Raw genomic sequence first — 19,798 nt, 5'->3', positions numbered from 1 at the left:
TCCCATTTTTTAAGAAAAAATATTATATGAGTATGTTTTAAGAAAAAATATAATATGGATATGTTTTAAGAAGCACATGCATTGGAGGTTGGATTTGATATTGTGGATCATAATATTAACTCATAAAAAGTTATAGACTTATTTTAACTTTAACTGATAATTAATAAGAAAGTTGACCCTATTTTATTATTTTACTTTTTATTGTATGTGTTAGTCAGCTTTTTCACTGCTCTGATCAAAGATCTAACTAGAACAATTTTAAGTAAGAAAAGTTTATTTGGGGGCTCATGGTCTCAGAAATCTCAATCCACAGACAGCTCACTCCATTTCTTGGATCTTGACATGAGGCAGAAAATCATGGTGGAAGTGTATGGCAGGAAGAAAACAGCTGGGAACTGGCACCAGGCAGCAGAGAGAAAGCTCTGCTCAGCAAGGACAAAATGTGAACCCCCAAAACATTCCCCAAGGACCCACCCTCTCCAGCCACCCCCTATTAGCCTGCAGTTACCATCCAGTTAATCCCTGATGTATTGCCTAAATCAGTGGATTACACACTGAATACATTAAGGCTCTCATAACCCAATTATTTCACCTCTAAACACTGTTGCATTGACTCACACATGAGCTTTTGGGGATACCTCATATTTAAACCATAACATTGTATATGAAGATTTTCTTAAAAACATAAATACAGTATATCTTTGGGTTAAATCATTTTTTAAATTTCAATCCATTTACACTATCTTGAAAAATAACCTATTTAAATTTATATCTATAAACACACAAAGAATATAATTGACCCAGTCCAGAGCCTCAGATGTAGTATGTATATAAATTGCATTTTTATAAAATTATAAAACTTTCATTTTTTATTTCTCTATAGATGCCAATTAAATGGATGGCACTGGAGTGTATACATTATAGGAAATTCACACACCAGAGTGACGTTTGGAGCTATGGTAATAAATGTTCCTTGTGAATTAAGTCTTTAAAGGCAAAAATAAATACATTTGGTTCATGTAAAATATCCTAAGTCAATTATTTTACTGTGTTAAAAATATCTATTTATAGACCCCATTTCCTAAAGGAATTAAACTTATTAAAATGCAAAAGAAAATATTCTGTAAAGAGCATTTTTATTTTATTTTTTTAATTATCTGGTCTTCTAAAATGGAAAATTTGATATCTCTGCCACCAGCTCTGGTTTGGTAGCAATTGATCATTTTAACTGAAAACAAAACAAAAACAAAATCTGGCCAATTTTAGTACAGGGACAATGTCACAGAATCTCACGGCCTTAATTTTTAACAATTCTTTGAGAATATAATTTGTTAAAAGACAAAATAAAAATGACGGCTTTTTGTTTGCTTTTTTGTATGGGAATTTCTGTTCTATGGTAGAAATACAGAGATTATTGTCGCAATAATGAACAATTACTGAAAATAGAGTTTAAGAGAGAAGACTGCTAATTGCAACTTTGATTTTAATTTACAAACAAATTTTGGAGTAATAGAAGTATTATGGAGTGAATAATTTGAACTTGTAAAGACTGATATTTATTAATTAGAACATTTCTTTCATTACGTTTAACTCAGTGTTTAAGATGAGCTGTTTAGCAGCTTACAACTTGGTTGCCTACCACTTAGTAACTGAGTCAAAGCCTTTTCTGAGTTTAAATATGATATATGAAAGTATCATTTATTTAAAATAAAAAGCAAAAGGTCCATTTAAATGAAAAGGGTAATGGTTGGATTTTAAAATATGGTACAATATATTTTACTCAAATTTAAGTTTGGTTTTTACTTTTCATTTAAAAAAAGATTTAGACCATTTAATCACTAAAGAACATACAACTCTTCTGTAGAAAAGAAATTCATTAGTCCTAAAAAATTTACTTAAGACATTTCAATAAAATGTGTTTCACTTGTGTATGTCATAGGAAATATTAAAATTTCAAAAAGACTGCATATGGTCTACTCTTCGTAGAAGTAGAATATGTGTGTTTGAAGTTTAGGCAAATATATATTAGAAAAGCTTGGCAAAATTTAGTTGATACACTACTTACTGCAAGGGGTAAAAAGAAAAGTGAATCTATCACGTATATGATAGACATTTCATATAATGCAGATTAGCATACTGATTCTTATTTATATATTACATGGTGTGAAGTAACAAATACATGATACAGATTGATTTATAAATTATGTGTCATGACAGATTTATGTATGATCGTATATATATATATATTTGTATATTATACATATAGGCTTTTTTCTTTCTGTTTCCTTTTTTTTTTTTTTGCTTTTGTATCCCTGAATTAGATGTGGTAATCTGCTGGAGGCAAATTTGAAATGATATTAAAATAAGCAAACAAAAAATATAGGCAGAACTGTCATATTTTTAATAATAAAGTGTGTCTTTTGGAGAAAATCCTGTTACTTGGGCTATACTAGTTTTCTTCATGTTAGGTTGCAAAATTTCAGATGTTGTTTAGAAAAAATAAAGAAGTGGAGATACAATATTCTGTTTTGAAACATAACATAGGTCATCAACACATATTCACAAGGCATTTTAAGATTCTTATGATGCATGCATCACAGTTGATTGCAAAAGGCATAAAAGGCAGAGAAAGCTACATAATCTTATTTATAGTACACCTCTATGGAAAATTATCACTGGCTGCATCTTTATATTTATAAAAATATGCATCAGTTATGGTGACATATATCTTCAGGTGATGGAGCTGCAGTATCAGGTTTTAGGCTGTTTCTGATTGAGTTTTTTTGAGATCATCCTTTTCCATGAAGCCATCCTTATTTAGCATTTATCTTGTCATCACTCTGCCAAGACAGAATTGAATTGTTCTTGAAAGTGGGCGTTTTGAGTTTCAGCTTCTGTTTTTGCATTTATATGTTTCTGTTCATTATGTATTTTTATTTTTATTTGTAATTACTTTGTATTTTGTTTACATTGGAAGTTCTGATAGAGGTGTGAGAGAGAATCTATTCTGACTTTTATAACTATCTACATGAGTTAATAAAATGTAATCATTAAACAGATATTCCATGAGTAGAACTAACTAGAAAATGGATAACGGTTCATTCCAATTGGCAGTGGAGAAGAAAACATAGCCTAAGCTAATGGATTTTATGTTAAAATGTATCTGTCTTTATGCATCAATCAAATCTCAGGTTGTAATACTGTTGTGCCCATTTATTTACAATTTTGAAATCTTATCCCTAAGGAAAATATAACTTTAAGTATGTAGTTGATTATTATGTCATAAGGGAGAGCTTTCTAATATATATTTTATTGCCTAAATCAGAATCATTGTTATCAAAATTGGTCGTTTTCACTGATATTTAGGATATTTTTCCCCCAAGAGGAATCAGCGTTTAGTGTCTCAAGAAAGTTATTTCATTATGCAAGGAATAAACTATTCTTGATTACTTTCCATTTTGTAGATGCCCATTTTTTCAGTATTACAGCTTGCATATGAATTGATCCCTACAGTTTAGTTCCCATATGTGTTAAATGCTTAATATGCTTTATTGTACTTGTTTTCTTTGGATTAATTAAAAGGTGAGTCACAGTTCCTTACTGTGGCGTAAGAAAATTATTCTGGAATCCCCACTTAACCTCTTAGGGCTTTTATAGCAAAGGGGGAATCTAAAAATTAATATCAGATTTTTCCTGAAATCATGTTTATTTGATGCTGAACACATGTATATAATAAATGAATTGTATTCTCGACTGTAATGTAGTGAAACATAACTTAGATCAGCAAACATTAGCATTACTTATAAATAGAGATGAGGAATATATTCTACCTTCTAATATCCACTCTAAACCTTCTCTGCTATGCATTAAAAATTCTAAAACAATAATAAGGGAATCAAATTCTCCCAAAGATTTTAGCACTTAGTGAATGTAGGGATCTGAGGAACATTCCTTAAACTTTCTTCTTTTTGAATGACTAACATACGCCATGCTTAAGCAAATGTAGAATGCAGGATAGATGGGCACAGGAATTTAGTCTATAAAACCAAAATTTATCTATGGCATTGAGGGGAGAGCTAACATCTTAAACAAGTTCTTCCCCTTAAATGGATAATGCGAAAGCATTTAATCAAAGAATATTGCATAGATCAAATGTTGGCTTAATGAAATAATAATGTATTAGCCAACATAACAAGAGCTGATTACTCCTATGGTTCTTTGCATATGGTACAAAGAAATGATAATTTAAAGCAACTTCTTTTAAGCTTCTTAAACTCTTAATGCTCAGGATCATCAGTATTAAGTATTTCTAACTAGTCACAAAATTAAATGATATAATGAGTGTATTCATAAGAACTTCATAGAACAATTAAATATTGTGTATAAATAATCACATTTGTGAAATTGTGACTACTTATATAATAAAACACTGGAATAAATGTTTCAAAACCATTATACGTCTATAGATAAATCAATTAAATATATCCTCATCATCTGCTTAGATTTGAATTCAAAGTATTAAGGCCCTCTTTGAATGTTAAATGAATAAATGGGTATTTGGACTTACTTTGGTGGATTGACCAGCTTGATTTTCACAATGAACTCATTTAGAAGATTTGCAATTACTAATTGATTCAAGAATGTATTTATTGAGTGCCTAAAGTTTGTATGGCACTACACTAAATGCTGGGAAATCTAAATTGTTTATAATAACCCCTACAGTGTTTGATTAGACTAGTGCCTAGTGATAAGATAGGCATAAGATGATAGAACAATAGGGTTATTTTTTTTTAACAGCTTTACATACTGAACTCATTCATTTCTCACATCAAACTCATTACGTGGCTATTGGTACCACCCACTTAATGACTGAAAACATACCAGACTGGAAGAGACTTACCTCAGATTCTTAGTTGTACCATAGGTGGCTTCACAAACACATAATCCACATGAGCCTCTACACAGTAAGTTTGAGTGAATGTTCAAAAGTATGTATGTCGTGTGTGATTGTAAAAATCAATTTTACTGTGCATTTAAGGCCTGAATCTTTGAAAACTTAAATTTCACGCTAAAAATTGGTTGAAACTTCTTTAAGTAACCAATTGCAGCAAGTTCGTTATTAGGTGAATTGGAAAGATTAAGCATGTGTAAATTGTAATGATTCTGAGAAGATACAGAATACTCCCTTGACAATGGCAGCAATTAAGGACATAGAAGCTTTGATTCCACAGCACTTCACTTCAGAACATATTTTCATGTTTTTAATTTTTTTTAATCTCAGAGAGTAAAAATAAGGCATACTAATAAAGCTAAGAAAGTTAAGAAATACTAAGTACTAATAAAGCTAAGAAAAATAGCATATGGGAACTCTTTTGTGATTTGATTCTCAAGTAACCAGTTTAACTTGCATTTTTTAAAAATCTGTATGTGTTTTAGATGTAAGCATGTGGAAATTTTCGAAGCTTTTGCCTTTTTGTTTTGTTTCTGATGGTGAAGAAGCTGAAGAAGCTGACTTCAGTTGGCAAATCAAAACAAAAAGGTAGCTGCACAGTGCTGCCACCTACTGCTCAGAGAGTGGTCAGGCATGGCTGTGAATCCATTGTCCCCTACAAATCCAAGATCTGAATGTTTACCATTTATGGCTGGCATCCAAGTAACCAGTCCCTAGGATTATCCACACAAGTAACTTCTCATATCAGCTGGTAAGAAATCATTGCAAGTCCATCAGAGAACTGCAGTTTGCCCTCAATAGCGGATGGTAGATTATGCAATATGTCTGAATTTTGTGTTTCACACACCCCAAACATGTAAGCCATCTGTGTCAGAGCATTTTCTATTGAAATAGATGATCATATTAACCAGTCATTTCTTTTCCACTGTGCTAATGAAGTTTGTTGGAGACAGAAATAAAAAGGACTTGGAGAAGCACCATGGCTGATAACACACTTCCCTTGTCATAAGGAGTATAGGTCTGAAATGTTCAGTAAGAGAATGGTTCTTAGGATTTTAAAAGTGCTGTGTTTAGGAAATGGTTTAAAAACTGGCCTGGCAGTATTGACAGCTCATGGTGTGTGCCAGCCAGCCAGCCAGCTCCTTATACAAGTGAGGAGGCAGAGCCATCCTGGTGGGAAGAGCTGACAAGCCAAATGAGAGTTGGCCACGGTCTTTGTTTGCTTAATAGGAGAAGTTATTACCTTTGCTTGTTATCCAAAGAAGGCTAATGGAGCTCTCATGGGTCTCTATTCCCAGACACTAAATAACATCAATTACAATGATCCCAATTAAAATAGGGAGTTGGAGATGTGAAGTTAAAAATTAAACTAATAACTCCCTGACTGACACCCACTGTTACTTCTCTTGTCACATGTACTCTTTAAAATTCTGCTTTCTTGCATCAACTCACATATTAAAAATCTTTATACTGCTAAAAAAAATGATAGGTCTGAATCTGTTCTATAATCTCAACATGTGAGGTCTTCTAGCATTGGTAAAATCGAGTACCTGATTTCTTATCGCTACTTTCAAAATATCATCTGAAAAGTGTGAAGCATGATGGGAGAAAATACATGGAATTCAAATAAACTGAATTTATTACAATTCTTTTTTTTGCATATTTATCTTTATTTTTTAAAATTTTTTTACAGACTGCATTTTGATTCATTGTACACAAATGGGGTACATCATTCATTTCATTTCTATGGTTTGTGCACAATGTAGATTCACACCATTTGTGTAATCACTACAACACATTCTACCATTTGATGTCTCTGAGCTTTTATTCATAAACTCATAAGTATTAATAGATCATAATTCATATTCTTGACATAAATATTCTATGGTTGCAAATATGTTTAAAGGGATATACCCACATATATAGTTAATAGATCTTTACATAAAATATAACAATGTCAAAAGAAGACTGGATTTATTCTAATTTTAATTCACAGTGTTAATTTTACAAAGAAAAGCTTGTAGGATTTATTGACAGTTGAAGAAGATGGGGTCTGGAGATGTATTTACAATCTTTTCTGAAGCCACTTAGAGAACTTTGAACTCTAATGAAAGAATTTTTACAATCCATCACTGGATTTTCTCCATTTGTGGGTATTTAGAGTTTCCATATTTTCACTCCTCTCCTACAACTGCTATTGAATTTTATTGGTTTCATGTTTTTTTTTTCCTAGATAGTTCTGAAGCAATGCTAGTGCATTTTGAAATGGATTGAACAGGTACATTAACACAGACAAACAACTCTGTGCAAAACAGCAGGTGAACAGATGGCTTAGTTGCCATCCACACATTTTTGATGTTAGTTAACCTGATCCAACACAAATACACCTACTGTCCTGGGACCCAGGTCTGCTGCTCTGTTACATCCTTGTGAATGAGATGATAGTATTGACTTATAACGTGTGCATGGAGTGAAGCTCTAAGCTACTAAATGAATTTAGAGAACTGTTAGTGCTTTTCATTTAGAAATATGTCTAGTGGATGCATTCTGAAACACCTTGTACACTTTGAAGTGCTATTCCATTTCCTTCATTCTTTCACTCTCTCTTTAAATAATGATTAATTAGTGGTGATTTTAAAGAGTACTGGAGTATGAAAGAAGGAATATCATGAAAATATGAAGAGGAGTTATAAACATGGTGAAATTTAATAAACTAAATTTTTTTAATGTGAATCACTCTCTGGAGTTGTGCTATATAGTGGCCCTGAGTAATCTCTATTATTTTGGTATTTTTTATTGTACATTAAAAATGAGCTCAGGACTTCAGAGACCTGAAACTTTAAAGACATGAATTTAATTATACTCTTATTAAATGAGAACAGTCTGATTTTTTAATTTAATCAAATGTTAATTTACCCCTTTCTCGACTGTTCCATTTTGTTGCTGAACCTATTACCTAGCACCTTGAGTGAAAAGTCACAGATGACACGTAGTGAAGAAATAGCAAATTATGGGGCAGGTTGGGCTACAGGTTTTCTCTTTGCAATTTGGTATTAGGGAAAAGATATTAAAGATGGAAGTGATTCCAATTTCAGTGTCTTCTTTCTAATTAAATTAAAACACTCTGAGAGACGCATTTAATCATTTGGGGTTTTTTTAAGATTAAATCACAATTTCATGTTGATTTTAATGGTTTGGCCTTTATAAGTTATTATTAGAAATATTGCAGCATTTGAAATGATTAGTGATAATTTTATGTAAAACTCAATGAAATTCTCTATCAATGTGGTGTCTTTGAAATATAATTAAGGTTGCATGCTATGAAATGTTTTAAGACCTGAATCACATCTACAAAAGAAGTAAATAATATTTACCTACTATGATTTAACTTGACCAATATCCTATTAATATAGATCATCTGCTAGATGTTGAAAGGTTAATAACAGAGCTACTTGTTTTTTGTTTTTGTGTGAATCAATGTTTAGTTGATTCATTAAAGAAATATGGAGCAGTAGTTCAAAGACAGTATATAGTGATTTTTCCACTTATGAAGAAAATGGGAAGAAACAGGGCTTACTCGATGTTTTTGTTACAAATACATTATCTGAGACACAAAATAAATATTGAACTCTTTCTTAAGCAGTAATACACTTGTTGATCTTTAAATCGGGTTAATTATGTGGGTGTATGTGCTGAATATAGGGAATTAAAGCTGCTTCTTGGAAGGAATGCTGCTTGAAAGTAAATGCAAATGAGAAATAAACTTCCTGAGATTCATATTTCCATGAAATATGATAATGATGATAGTGACAAGGGCCAATGGTACCGATGACAGAAGTTTACTCCTGATAACTGGATACTTGGAATAGCTAATACTTTTAAAATACAACCATTTGCCCCTCACTTTGATACCACCATTTAAAGGTGACGAGTTCTGCTCCTTCTAATGTTGAAGATTGAACACTAGAGAAGCACGCCAAGGCAAGCGTATTAAGCGGGTTTTATTTAAAGCTAATAATTCAGACTTCTCCCGGCAGGAAGAAGGGGGCCATGACTGATGTTCTAAAGTCCCAAGAAGTGAGCGCACCCTACATCTTTTATAGGTTAAATTCTCTTTTTTTCTCCAGGTCTCTCCCCCCTTATCTCTCCTTCCTGCCTACATGACTAGGCCTGGTTTTGCATTAAGTGAGAAGCCAGGGGCAGGGGGAGGGCCAAGGTGATTCAGGCAGGTAAGGGCCCAGGGGTCATTAATTAGCAGCTTCTTGCTTGCAGTTCTTGATAAAGGCAGGTAAATTTGGTAATCAATGAGCTCTGGAGATCCCTGACATTCCATTCTCGCAGGGGCAGTCTCCAACTTCCAGAGGCAGATGGCTTCAAGGCTTCATTTCCTTGATTTGACCCGATCCCCTATTTCTACACTAACTGCCCTGTACTTAATTCTGGCTTCAACTTCAGCTAGACAGGAAGAACCACGACTAGAGACTACTAAGAAAGTTCTTTCTAAATATTTGAAGTCAGGCTACTTCCCTATGGATTTGAGTGGTGTCACCTGAATCTAGATTTCCAGGGCTCTGCTCTCTGAGGAACCTTTCCTTACCACCCTCTATGTCTGTCATCAGGTTTTCTTTCCCCTGAGGTCTTTCACCTGGCCACCTACCTATGTTTCCTCACATTGGTGCCTGGAAAAATCCATATCTACAACTCTTACCTTCCCACACCTATCAGTTGCTCTCACATTCATGCATTTATTCATAATAATGTTCATTGTTCACGTATGATACACAAGAGGCTATCTACAGGCATTATGGTTTAGATATGAGGATCCCTCCAAAACTCATGTATGAGACACTGCAAGAACATTGAGAGGTGAAATGAGCCAGTTATGAGAGCCTCAACCTACTCGGAATTATTAATTCACTTGAATGAATTAACTGGGTGGTAACTGTACACAGATAACTGGAGGAGGTAGATCACTGGGGTTGTGCCTTTGGGGTTTATATTTTGTTTTGTTTGGTGGAACTCTCTCTGCTTCCTGATTGTCTTGTTCTGAGTAGCTGCTTTCTTCCACCACACTCTTCCGCCATGATGTTCTGCCATATCTCAGGCCCAGAGCAATGGAGCCTTGCTGTCTATGGACTGAGACCTCTGAATCCATGAGCCTCAAATAAATTCTTCCTCATCAAAAATTGTTCTTGTTAGATCTTTTGGTCATAGTAGGGGGAAAAAAATACTGACTAAAACAAAAGGTAGAGAGGACAGTCTGAATAGGAGTGACACTTGCCTCCTGCTTTCATTATAGTTAGTGAAATAGACCATCAAGAGGAAAGTGAATAGGTAAGCCATCAGTAATTTTAGGTGATACTAAGTACTCTGAAGAAAATAGAGGAGGCTCAGGGTTCACAGACTTATAGAAGGAAGGCAGTATTTTAGTTCTCACTGCAGAAGACTTCCCTCAGTCAATGATACTTAAGCCGACACCTAAGCAGAATAAAGCAGGTCCCTAGTCTGGTAAAATAGCACAAGCCTGTAGTCAGAGAGGATCTAAAGGCTGAAGCAGGAGGATTGAAAGTTGAGGCCAGCCTCAGCAACTTACCAAAACCCTGTCTCAAAATAATAAAGGGTCAGGGATGTAGTTCAGTGGTAATTGGCCCCTGGGTTCAATCCCCAATCAAAAAAAAAAAAAAAAAGGGGGGGGGTGGGAAATACTGTATATTTCATTTCATCATCTACACAGTAGCAATAGCTAAAACTTTGAAATTATTCTTGACTTTTCCTCTCTCTCATACTCCTGGTTTGTCTAATATTAGATGCTGTTGGTATTAGCTCTGAAAAAATTTTTTTGTGGTATCGGAGATTGAACCCAAGGGCGCTTAAACACTGAGCCACATCCCTAGCCCTTTTTCATATTTTATTTAGAGTCAAGGCCTTGCTAAGTTACTGAGGCTTACCTTGAACGTAGGATCCTCTGCCTTAGCCTCCCCAGTCACTGTGATTATAGGCATGTGCAACCATACCTGGCTACCTCTGAAATTTCTTTCCAAACAATCCACTGTCTCCATCTCCATAACCATGCTAGCACCACGCTAAATCTGGGCAGGATAGTCTCTCATTCTGACTACAGAATACCCTTTTAATTCTCATTTTCACTTTTATCCTCTCTGTAATTAGTCTTATAACCAGCAAAATTTTCTCCATGAATAATCCAGTCGCATCATTTCCCAGACTCCCAAGTTAAACATACCCATGACTTTTATGGCTCTTGAGATAAAAATCAAAATCCTGAGTGTAACCTCCAAGATCCTGTACATTCATACCTATACTCCCCCTATCCTCATTTTATATCAAATTCTTCATATTCTTACTTCTGCTCATGGGCTTTCTTATAGGTTTACTAAATCCCATAATCCCTCAGACAGCAGTTTAGTTATATACTCTTCCCTGAACTTGAAGCCAGATTTCCTCAGCTAGAATTTTGGCTCTACTGTTTGCTGTGTGTCTTTACAAAAGTCACTTGACCTCTGTGTGCCACGGTTTCCTTGTCTGTGAAATTGTAATAGTAATAGTGTGTACTTCAGGGGTTGTTTAAAGTGCTTTGGACAGTGCTTATCACCTCGTCCGTGCTAGGTAAATGTCTACCATTATGTAAATTCTCACTATTATATCATAGTACCTAGGATATATCGATTCTCAACAAATACTTATTGAGCGGTAATCAGTTCCATAGTCAGCCTCTAGAGCCTTATACCTGTTTTCTTCTAAGCACACTTATATCCAGGTCTCTATCTTACAAGGGAATCAAGTTATCCTTCCTTAGCCAAAGAATATTGTAGCCAATATCTACAATATTCCTGTAGGTAATTTCTCTTTCCCATTAAATTAGCTTTCTTTTATTAAACCCAACTTCATGTTTTATAACTTGTCTTCAGTAATGAAATGGGCTATAATACATGATACATATTAATTAGAATGAGGATATTTCTTCACAGATGGTATGTGTGCTTTCTATTTTGCACTCAGATTTAATCTAAATTGCATATGAACTATGTCTGCTCAGTTCTAAAAGTGAGTATAAGCTACTGTCCTCAGCAGAAAAGAACAATTAACACATTCCTGAGTAGAGCTCAATTTATGGTTATATTATAATGAATAACCATTTACTAATTTAATAAAATCTATGCCTCAACTTCAAATGTCAGTGGATGAAAATAGTAGCGGAACTTTGGTCTGGTTGTGGAATACAAAATATTAGATTTTATAAAATAGTTAAGCCCATGAGGAAGCATTTTTGTACTAGTTTCAATATTCTGCTAGTTGTACTATACCATCCAAAGCATTTTGAGTCAATGATGTTATAACATAAAAATACAACTTGTACTTCAGGTCATTTCTGTCTAGCTCTGCCAAAAGGTCCTGATAGAAATTCAGGAAAATTAGCATAAATCACTTAACTTTAAAAACTCTGAACATTATCAAAACCTATGTGGAAAGTTCACTATTAGGCACTAATGGGTATTCTTATCCTGAAAAATAATTTTAGTTTGTACAGATAAAGTTGATACTAGAGGTGTAAACAAAGTTGTGATTAATAAATTTGTTGATTGATTTTCCTTGTTTGGAAACACTGAATATACTAAAAATGTATACTTGAATATAATAATTTGCCCAAAGGATTTTAAGTATCTTAAGAATAGGAAAGTCTCTTTAATTTTTTTTTATCTTGCACAGTTCTTAGTACTGCATGTCTTTTAGTGAACTAAATCTCTCATACCTAGAAAAAGATAATATGATCTCATGTTGACAGACATCTATCACAGGATTTCCATAAATATTTTAAACAGTTTTATAAAGTTATACCTTATTACAGAAAATATTTTGTCTAATCTTAGATTTAATCTTAAATGAACAAATGGACTTTTATGCATTTATAGCTGTACTAAAAATCCTATAAACTTCATTGTAAACCTAGTTGTCATTCTTGTGAAGAAACATTGCTATAATGCTTCCATTCAGACTTCATCTTTCATTCTTATGTGTGTATAAACCTGTGCACCTTCATGTAGCCTTTCTCTTACTCTGTATTGCTTGTGTGTGTGTTTGTGTAAGGGGAGGGGCCAAGTGGAGTCCAGGTACACAATTGCTCATGTCACCCTTAGAAGATTTTAAGTGACTATGTAGTACTCTGCCCAAGGTTAATAAGTCTCCAATATTATTCAGGCTGAAATTCACTTTCTTTGGGCTTGAAAATTTTAAAAAGTTTTCCCTTGGTGATAATGGTTATAATTAGTCTAACAAAATATTCTATGAGGTTTCTCCTTACTTTCCAAACTCCAGCCATATCCTTCCTCACATACATTCTACAGAATGTGTTCTTTGGTGAAGATTGTAATGTCACGTTGCGCTGAGAACTGAAGTTAAAAGTTGGATTTGTTTCTGGGTAAATATTATGTAGCACTTAATTTGAATTCAACTTGGATTTCCTGACACTCCTGAAAATCATTCACATGGAATCACAATGTGCACAAATATGAAGTCTGGTTAGAGAGAGGTGGGGAAAACCTGTTAAGTCCTAGTAGAAGTAGAACTATTTTGTAAATATGTTGACCTTGAATGCAGTTTTCATGTGCTTCCAAATATTAGAAAGTAATATGTATTTCCAAATTCAGAGAAAAGAAACTAAATTCAGAGGAAAGAACCATTTTATTTTAACAGATTTTAAGAGTTCTTTTTTTTTGCCAGAAAATTGGTATTTCTACAAGAATGCTGATGTAGAAGAAATACTCTATTTTATTTTCATATCTTTGCATACAGATGTGTTTACGGTGCCATTATCCACAAAAGACTTCCATGGAGTTGTTTTTTTTTTTTTTTCTTGTAATTAAAACGGTAGGAATTAATGACAGGACTGGGGATGCTTGCTGTTTTTGTAATAATGAATTGAACTATTTGAATGAGTAAAAAATGTTAATACAATGATTATTTCAGACTGAGCTAAGTCTTGTCATAAAAAGATAAAAGTATTAAATTTGCATTGAATGTTTTTCAAATGAAATTGAATACTATAAAATCATATAAAGGTTGTCCAACTTTGCCAAACAGCGTCATAATTGTTAAAGGAATATAGAGGTTATGATTCAAATAAATTTACTCTGACAGCCAAAACAAACCTACTGCTTTTTGTAACCCAGGGTCACTGGTTTTGTTAAAGTCATCTATTCAGTTCCATGACTTGTGTGTGGTGCTTCATTGTATTATTCTGTTGGTGGCTTATGGAAGGCTTATGGTTCTCTTAGAAGTAGTAACTTTAGCTAAGTGTTTTATATTGAGACATGGGGGCAAAATTCTCACTTGTTTCAAAAGGCATGAGAGTTAAAAAAAAAATTTGTAGGACATATGACCACTTGTTAACTGAAATATAAAGGGAATCACTAGAAATCAAATTGTTAAAGCAAACCAGATAAAGAAAACATATGTTGTATATTTGGTTAAAAAAAGAACCTAGTAAGTCACAGTGTTTCAGAATATAGATCTTTACCTCATGCTATATAATTACAGTCTGATGAATTTTAATATTTGTTATTAAGAAGAAAATAAACTTTTAAGATGATAATTTTATAAAAATGAATTTTTATTTTTTATTTTTTGGGGGGGTACTGGGGATTGAATCCAGGAGTGCTCTACCACTGATCTTCATCTTTATCCTTTTTTACTTATTATTTTTTTATTTTGAGGCAGTGTCTCACTAAGTTGCCTAGCGCCTCACTATGTTGCTTAGGGTCACGCTAATTGCTGAGGCTGGCTTTGAACTTGTGATCCTCCTGCCTCAGCCTCCTGAGCCCCTGGGATTACAGGGATGTGCCCACTGTACCAGGCTATGGGATTTTATTTTTTAAATGTTTAGATAGGAAGAATAAAAATGTCTTGTGACCCTGTGTTTGTGGTAATAATAAAAAAAACTTTAAAAGAAGTAACTAACTTCAAAATTCATACTAATGTCCAAAAGCTTCAATATCTGAGTTTCTTTTCAATTTTTCTAACATTTTGTATTTTTACAATTTTTTAAAATTCGTCCTTATTCCTGCCCACATATCTAACTTTCCCAGAATGAACCATTTTTTCCCATTTTCTGATGACAGTAAAGGACTCAAGCCGGTGACGTAATTATAACCCCAGGGTTTCTCTCTTTCTTTGGCCCTCAATTTTCTACAGCAATCTTTACCTGTCCTTCTGGGGAGCTTCCTCCTCCTCTCTGTGGATACCTACTTTACTGATACACATAGTGCAATCGGAATAATGTTTTTTCTTTAGACTACTTTGGACCTCTTCCCTCTGCCTGGTATTTTCCCTCATTCTGGCTATGTGGTTCTATCTCCTTATTTACCAAGAAGAATGATAGGAAGACAGGAACTTCCCCACCTTGGCTCTCATCTTCCAGCTTTTCCTTCCTTGTCCATTCCATGGAAGAATCTTTCTTCTTTCCAAAGCCTGACACTTCCTGCACTCTGACCTCCTCCCTGCCGAAGTGTTTTCCCATCATTGCTTCTTATCCTGTATCACCGGACTCTCCCGATATGCTGGTTCCTCTCATACATCCTGTAAAAATATCAGTTCTCTGGGAAAAGGAATGAACAAGCCCAAAGTTGTCTCCTCCTCTTTCTAAGTGATTGCCCACCTATTCGTTACTTTCAAAATGAGCATATTTTTTTGTTGACCACTGTTCTTCAAATCCTTGTTCACTCCTGAATCCAGTACAGCCTCGTGACTCTTTCACCAGCTCATCATATTCCCACTTACAGATTCAAGGATCCTGTCTCTTCAGTTATCATTTTTTGACTTCCTTATTGCACTTGAGTCTGTCACTAGTTTTATCATCTTAAATTCTCTCTTGTTTCCTTCCAAGTTCTCAATAGCCATTGCTTTGGGCTGTTTTTTGCTTATTTCCTTTTCTGTTACCCACTTACTTAGCAAGGGTGTTTTTCTTGAGTTTTCCCTGGAAAAACTGGGTGATCTCACCTTCTTTTATGGCTTTATTGACTGATTTGTGTTCATCTCTCTGTTGCTCTCAATCTAAACTTAATTCTCTAAGTTACTACCTTAGTCAACAATCAACCATTGCTACCTGAACTAGCAGCTTAGTATCCTAATTGAGTACCTTGATTCTTTCTAATGTCCTTTAACTTGTCTATTCTCCCTACAACTGCCAAACCTGATCATGTCAATTTTGTTTTTATTCACACTGCTTTGTATGTCATGGTAGGTAGTCACAATTAAGTCAGGCAATTAATTTTGGCAACCTATAGTTCATGTCAGCTTAGATCCCATCCTCACAGAGCTTCTTGCTTCTTTTTCTAAGCACATTATTATAGGACTGTGTGTTTACACTTATTATTTATTTTTTGGTTCCAGGGATTGAACCCAGGACTCTTAACCATTGAGCCACATCCCCTTTTACTTTGAGACAGGGTCTCACTAAGTTACTTAGGGCCTCACTAAGTTTCCGAGACTGGCTTTGAACTTGTGATCCTCCTGCCTCAGTCTTCTGAGCTGCTGGGATTACACGTGTGTACCGCTGTGCCTGGCTTTTTTTTTTTTTTTACATGCTTTTTATAATGCCAAGAATGTTCTTTACTTACTGTGTTACAGGTGAATATTTAAATGCTTATTTTTATACACTGCCAAACTCAAATTCCATTTCTTCCGTGGAATTTCTGCATAGAAAATGTTTTACTCCCCCTTTTCTGTACATTCCAAACACTTCCTTTACATCTTCTGAGTCTATGTATGCCTCTTAGTCTGTTGTGCTGCAACAAAATACCTTAGACTGGGTAGTCTTTAAAGGAAGACTTTTTTTTTTTTTTTTTTTTAAGGAAAGAAGTTTATTTAGCTCATGGTCAGGGAGGCTGGGAAGCCAACCACAGGGTGCTTTCTACTCTACTCCTGGTGAGGGTTTCATGCTACATCATAACATGGTGAAGAAATGGAAGAGTAAGTGGGTGCGTTTGGAAGAGACAAAAGGGTGGCGTCACCTTAAAACAACACACTCTTGTGGTAAATATTCAAGTCTCATGGATGCCAGAATTCATTCACTGCTGGGAATTAACCCAATCTCACAAGATTAGTTTGCTAATCCTCTTTCACAACCTAATTACTTTTTAAAGGTTCCAGCACCTTTCCATACTGTTATATGGAGAACCAAATTTCAACCTCAGTTCTGGAGACAACAAACTACATTCCAACCATTGCAGTCTCACACACCAATTTATGAGCAGCTTGAAGGAAATACTATGTCTTCCCTATATGCACAATAATTAACAGAAAGGCAGACACTGTGCTTATAATCCCAGTAACTTGAGAGGCTGAGGCAGGAGGATTACAAGTTCAATACCAGTCTCTGCAACTTGGCAAGACCCTGTCTCAAAATGAAACAAATGAAATAAACAGCCGAGTGCCCACCACATAGTAGATATTCGGTATATAATTTTTGAGGAAAACAAGGGAACTTTCTTTATCCTTTTCACCTATAGTAAATGGTATATATAATAAATAGTTATACATGTAGAATTAAAAAAGTAGAAAGTGATCAAGAGAAGATAATACTTTACTTTTCTTCCTGTTCCTTTAAATAGCTGTTAATCTAATGGAATATGCATACACAAAAATTAGGTGTCACTAATTTTGATATATTCCTAAAAATGCAAAAGTTGCTAATATTAGATATGAACTTAAGATCTCCATGGTGCAAGTGGGATTCAGCTATATATAACTTCAGAGTAACATGATATCTAATTTTCTTTGCATTTTAGCTTCAAGTACATTTGCGGCCCCCTATACTTAAATTCACTCTTTAGATTAATAAATTGCCATTCAGCTTATTTTCAGTGAGTGCCCCAGTGAAGTTAAATACATGCCAATTTTATCATCCTCAGTGATTTCTCTATTTGTCATAATTTTATTAACTTCATGGGGACATTTTTCTTTTTGATTCCATTTTTCCACCTTATTTTCTTTTGAACATGAAAGTGAAGTGTCATTCAGACCTTGTACAAAGAAACAAAGGTATTTGAACACAAAACAAAGTTTTAAAGATGGTCAGGTTCCTGGAATTAAACTGTCCTAGGAAAAACAGCAACACCAAGAGATGTGGTTGTCACTTGATAGATGATCTTGGGATTCAAAGTATAAAAGCATATTTTGATATGTCTCAGGGAATTGCGAGTTCCATGAAATCTGGAGTTTTGAAAAATAAGGTTTATGTAACACAAGGTGATGTTCAAAAGTGATAATAACTAAGAATGTTGAGTTTACTCTTGACCAGGCATTATTCTAAGAATTTCAAATGGAGTAGCTTTGTAATTCTCAGAATAACCTTTTGAGATGGATATTGTTGATATATCCATTTATAGATGGAAACAAAGGCATACGGAGAAGTTAAAAGGTGTAAGGCCACACAGATTGCTGCGTGTGGTGAGTTGCTGGGCTACTATCGAAGTCTGGGACCTCTTGCTCTAGACCAACACTTTCCCTTACCACAGTGCACACCCTCTCTGATGCCAAAGATAAATGGGAGTGGACTAACAGTGACCCTTTAGAACAGCTTTATTGATGTGTGCTTTCGTCCTTCATCCATATGGGATATCAACTGCATAAATCAGCCAACCGGAAAGGGAACCAATGAAGAGAGCAGCTTCAAATTCCATTTTGGCAGTGTGCACGAACAACACTTTCTCATTTTCCTTCCTTTGGAGGAAAACAGGTTTTAGCCTGGCATCTCAAGAGCTTTCTGGAATTAAAAATATTCAGTAAGCAATTTGTAACATATGCATGTAAACCTGAAAATTAGCAGATGTTGAATATAGGAAAAGAGCAAGAGATGATATAATAAAAATCCATCACAAGCAATACAAAATTACTACCAACAATATTGAAATTTTATTATCCCTTCTTCTTTTGCTTCACTTTTAATTGCTCTGAGTCTTTGTTTGGGAGTATATTGATTATTACTGAAAGTTCCTTCTTTCTTAACCTGGTGATTCAAGTGCAGTAGAAGAAATAGGAATGTATAAATGGAGTAGGGGAGGAGCAAATCAATCAATCAAGCACTATTTATTGATTGTACAAAATGTGATAGAATTGGTAAATGGAGGAGGGTCATGCACAGTTATGTCCTCTCAGCAGAACCCTATCCAATGCTGTGGAAGCTGACAGTCCATAAGGATTTGAAGCCAAACAATGAAGTATATTCAGATTTCAATCTTTCTTTATTTTTAGAATTTGAGCAAAGAAGCCTCCCCCCACCAAAAAAAAAAAAAAAAAATAGCTTTCTACTTCCATCACTCATTTTGGTGTTTAATTCTTAAAAAAAAAAAAAGAAAAAAATAGTTTGGCAGACTAGGTCAGTAATCAGTGCTCAGTTGGAATTTAGATGTATTTGAGCTTTTTCTAGTTCTCACCTGAAACTGCTAGTGTTAGATAATATGTTAGATACACTACCTAATATTTCTGAAGTCTGAGCATAGAAGATACAGTCTAGTTTACAAATAAACTGTATGTACTTTCTGCTTTATAAACTGACTTTGATTTAGCCACAAACCAAAAAGTCGTTTTAAATTAATGCTTGAAAATCTCAGGGTTTAGTTGCAGATGGATAGATAAATGATAGAGAATGTAGGACACTGGCTGAGTGTACCTGTGAATGAAGGAAGGCTTTGTGGAGGAAACTGCTTCTGATTTCTGATCCAAGGGAAGTTAGATTTGAGCGAGTCCGGGTCTATAGCAGGGTTGGAAGAGTGTCACAGTGTACAGGGAGGCAGTGTCACATGCTAGGGAACCTGCAGAAGCAGAAGAGCCTAG

The 19,798-nt window shown here is 34.5% G+C and overlaps 1 protein-coding gene across 1 annotated transcript in view; it reads left to right on the top strand.

Annotated features, from left to right (window-relative positions):
* Positions 1-19,798, top strand: part of ERBB4 (erb-b2 receptor tyrosine kinase 4) — a 1,167,248-nt gene that overhangs the window by 1,078,793 nt on the left and 68,657 nt on the right. The window contains 1 exon segment of the mRNA XM_079135547.1: positions 884-959. Coding sequence (XP_078991673.1) covers positions 884-959 — 76 coding nt within the window.

The sequence above is a fragment of the Sciurus vulgaris genome (assembly GCF_902686455.1).
Source record: "Sciurus vulgaris genome assembly, chromosome: 3".
Lineage (NCBI taxonomy): Eukaryota > Metazoa > Chordata > Mammalia > Rodentia > Sciuridae > Sciurus > Sciurus vulgaris.
Note: the sequence above shows the minus strand (reverse complement) of the source record. Positions and strands in the feature narration are given on the sequence as shown.